We start from the raw sequence: 3,338 nt of genomic DNA on the forward strand, positions 1-3,338 counted from the left end.
TCACTTTGTCCAGAGGAGTCTCTTCAAGGCAATTCTCACTTCCTTATTCCTCAGGCTATAGATGACAGGGTTAAACATGGGGGTCCTAACTGTGTAAAGCAGGGCAAGGTATTTGTTGGTGCCTATGGAATCCCTTGACCGTTGCTTTAAGTAGACGACTGTGGCCAAGCTGTAGCAGAGCGTCACCACCCAGAGATGGGAAGAGCAGGTGGAAAAGGCTTTGTGTCTGCCCAGATCCAAAGGTATTTTCAGAGTTTCCCTGGTAATTTTAACGTAAGACACAACTATGAAGGAGAAGGGAAGGACTCCGAATGCCAGGATGATGATGTACAGCATCCCTTGGTTCCAGAAAGTGTCTGCACAGGCCAGTGCCAGCAGAGGGGGGAGGTCACAGAAAAAGTGGTGAAGGTGACGAGATGCACAGAAGGGCAAAGTGAACTCCTGGTGGGTCTGTCCTACTTGCACTGGTAAGACAGTCAGCCATGACCCCACCACCAGCCAGATGCAGAGACCCCTGCTCATGATGAGGGTATAGTGCAGGGGGTCACAGAGGGCTGTGCAGAGGTCATGGGCCACAGCAACAAGGAGAAGGCACTCAATGCTGCCCCACAAAACCAGAAAATTCAGCCAGGCAGCACAGCCAAGACCCTGAGGAGAAGGGCCTGGGCACTACGAGGGATGCCAGAGGAGCCGGTGGTACACGCTCACCGTGTGGAAGTCCAGCTGCAGGTGGGGCTGCAGAGACGGGGCTACGTTAGGGGGTGCGTGGCCACCCAGACTAGGGACCTGTAATCCCCCTTGGCTCGGCACTGCTGTGGCCACATCTGGATGACCAGAGTCTGTCTTTGGGGCTCCCTTGCCTGGAGGAATGGGGAGGAAAAGGAAAGCCTGCCGAGGAGATCTGCCAGGCTGGAGTTTGGAGCCTGTGCAGGGAGGATGAAGGTTCTGGGCTTCTTTAGCCTGCTGAAGTGGAGGCTCAGGGCACTACAGGAGCAGCGTGCACCTGCTTGAAGGGTGGTTTCAGAGCTGACGGAGATTTTCTTGGTAGTGGGAAGAGAAGGAAACCTCCACAAAGTACAGCTTGGAAGGTTTAGACTGGAGGGGAGAACAAAAGAAATGTCTCACAGAGGGTAGTCTTGCAGTGCAAGAGGTCCCCCAGAGGGCGTCTGTATCAGCCTATGGCTTTGTGTTTCAAGGAATGGCCAGCGAGAGTGGAGAGACACGAGGGAAGGTGGAGAAATGGTGGGGTGAGAGCTGGGTGGGAAAGCAAGCAGGGTGTGAACAGCCTGAAGGGAAAGAGGTGCAGGCTTGGGGCAGGGTAGGACAGGCTGCAGGAGAGATGGCCAAGGGCTGTAGCAAGGCTGAAAGGTCCAAGAGGCCTGAGGTCTTGGTCCTCTTGACTAGAGCAGTTGCCTCTGCCAGCGAGGCTGGTGAGATGGAACTTGGAGGGTGTCAGGATGGGCCTTGGCAGGGCCTGAGGGTCAGGGCTTGGCCTTTCTGCTTCCTAAAGCAAAGCAAAGGGTTTTCTCAGCATTCCAGCCCCCTGCACAGGGCCTTGGCCTGCCTGCAAGCATGGCCTCCAGTGATCTGCTCTAAGGAGGCCCTGGGGAGGCTTTGTCAGTAAGGGCCCTCAGGGGGGCCAGTCAGGGCTTCAAGGGACTTCGGGACTTTGCTTCTGACTTTGACTTCTGGAGAGGTTTCTTCAGACTTCTCTCAGTACCTGAGGGTCATGGAATGAGCCCCAAATGCCCTAACGAGCTGTTTACCTTGTCATTTTCTTTAAGTCTTCAAAACTTGCAGAGATAACTGGAGCTATTTCATAGTGTAGTTCCGGAGGAAGATTTCAAAGTGCATCTAAGAAAATTTTTTTTTTTTAAGGGTTACACCTTCTGCCTTTTCTTTCAGAGAAGGGGTTAGAGCAGCATTCTCCAAGTGCTAACGATCCCGAGGGTCTCCTCAGGAGGTCTGGACTGGTCAGAAAGGCATTTGTTTGAGGTCTGACACTGTATGGACAACCTTGCTCCTCACCTCCCCAACCCCATAGTTTTCCTCATTGTCCCCTGGAACCTGCATCACTTTTTGTGACATCAGCCTTCTCCCCTGCAGTCTGCAGCTGGATGTTACAGTTCCATTGCATCATCTCCCGCCTGCTCTCCTGACAGACCCGGCTGCACGCGGGCACAGAAGAACTTTCCTGATGTGCAAACAGAGAACAGTGAGGCATGATGAAGTTTCATGAACAATAAAACACACTCTGCAAGCACATGTTCTGTCCAAGCTGTCTCTGATGAGGTTGAACTTTCTACAAGCGATAATCTGAGGAGAAATATTTGAGGCAGGTAGATACAAAATGAGAGCTATAAACACAATGAAAGTGTTGTCTAAATAGACAATTAGACTGTTGAAAGATAGGTTAAGATTTTACTGCCTGAAGCTCAAACAGCAACATAGGTGAGAGGCATCTGAATGAACAAAGATTAAGGGAGGAGGAAGCTGGAGAATAATGGGAAGGGCCTTTGTCTGGCCAGTCGGCATCTGAAAAGGTGACTTCAGAAATGGTCATTGGATCCTGGTCAGGTGCAAAAAGATTAAAGAAAGTAAATACACCGTTGGACAGGCAGAATAGTGGTAGTGAAGTTACAGGGGAAGATGGATATTTCTTTATTGCCGTCCTAAGCATTTATTAAGGCATTTATTGTCCTCATAAGTTGCTCATTTCTCTTGTCCAGGGGTGTCCCTGCCCCCAGAGAGCCTTTCCACAGAGAACTGTGTCCCTGCTGGCCTGGCTGGTTCTCCAGCGCCCTCCACATGCTCCCCACATGGCCCCAAGTTTGTGGTGCTGCTTTGTGGGCTGAGGGGATTCAAGGGCCCGTAAGCCATGGGAAGGCAGTCCCAGGCAGATCCCTATGGATCATGGACCGTCTCCAGAGTCACTGGGCACCCACAGGTGAACTCAGCACCGGCCCTTTCCTGACACATCACCCCGTACACTCCTCCCCTGAGCCCATGGAGAACCCAAGCACAGCAGCACGGCCTCATGCCGGGTATTTCTTTAGCCTGTTCCTAATTGCAGCTTTGGAAGAAGACCTCCAACCTCCAGACACGAGCACTGAGGAAATGCCCTTTTATTACAGAGATACAGCACAGCAGACCAGCTGTACCGTCGTGCCAGACACATGTCTAAAGCCCTCTCGGTCAGACAGGCTGGGTTCCTGCCTTTGGAGAAGTGGAGTGGCTTCAGACATTCCTGAGCAAAAAGAGTTCTCTTGGGTGAAATGTCCAAAGCCCAGGAGGTTGCTGAGAGAATGGGAAATCACTTGTGAAGAGCCATGGGCAGC

The 3,338-nt window shown here is 52.0% G+C and overlaps 1 protein-coding gene across 1 annotated transcript; it reads right to left on the minus strand.

The window, feature by feature from the left end:
* LOC147412991 (olfactory receptor 10AG1-like) lies at window positions 1–2,140 on the minus strand. The gene is made up of 3 exons (XM_086480858.1): window positions 2,068–2,140; window positions 674–860; window positions 1–601 (listed from the first exon to the last, which is right to left on the minus strand). Exons 1-3 carry the CDS (start codon window positions 2,138–2,140, stop codon window positions 1–3), a joined length of 861 nt encoding a protein of 286 aa, XP_086336984.1.
* Window positions 2,141–3,338: the final 1,198 nt, after the last annotated feature.

Source organism: Leptosomus discolor, unplaced genomic scaffold, assembly GCF_034619465.1.
Source record: "Leptosomus discolor isolate bLepDis1 unplaced genomic scaffold, bLepDis1.hap2 HAP2_SCAFFOLD_35, whole genome shotgun sequence".
NCBI classification, from domain to species: Eukaryota; Metazoa; Chordata; class Aves; order Leptosomiformes; family Leptosomidae; genus Leptosomus; species Leptosomus discolor.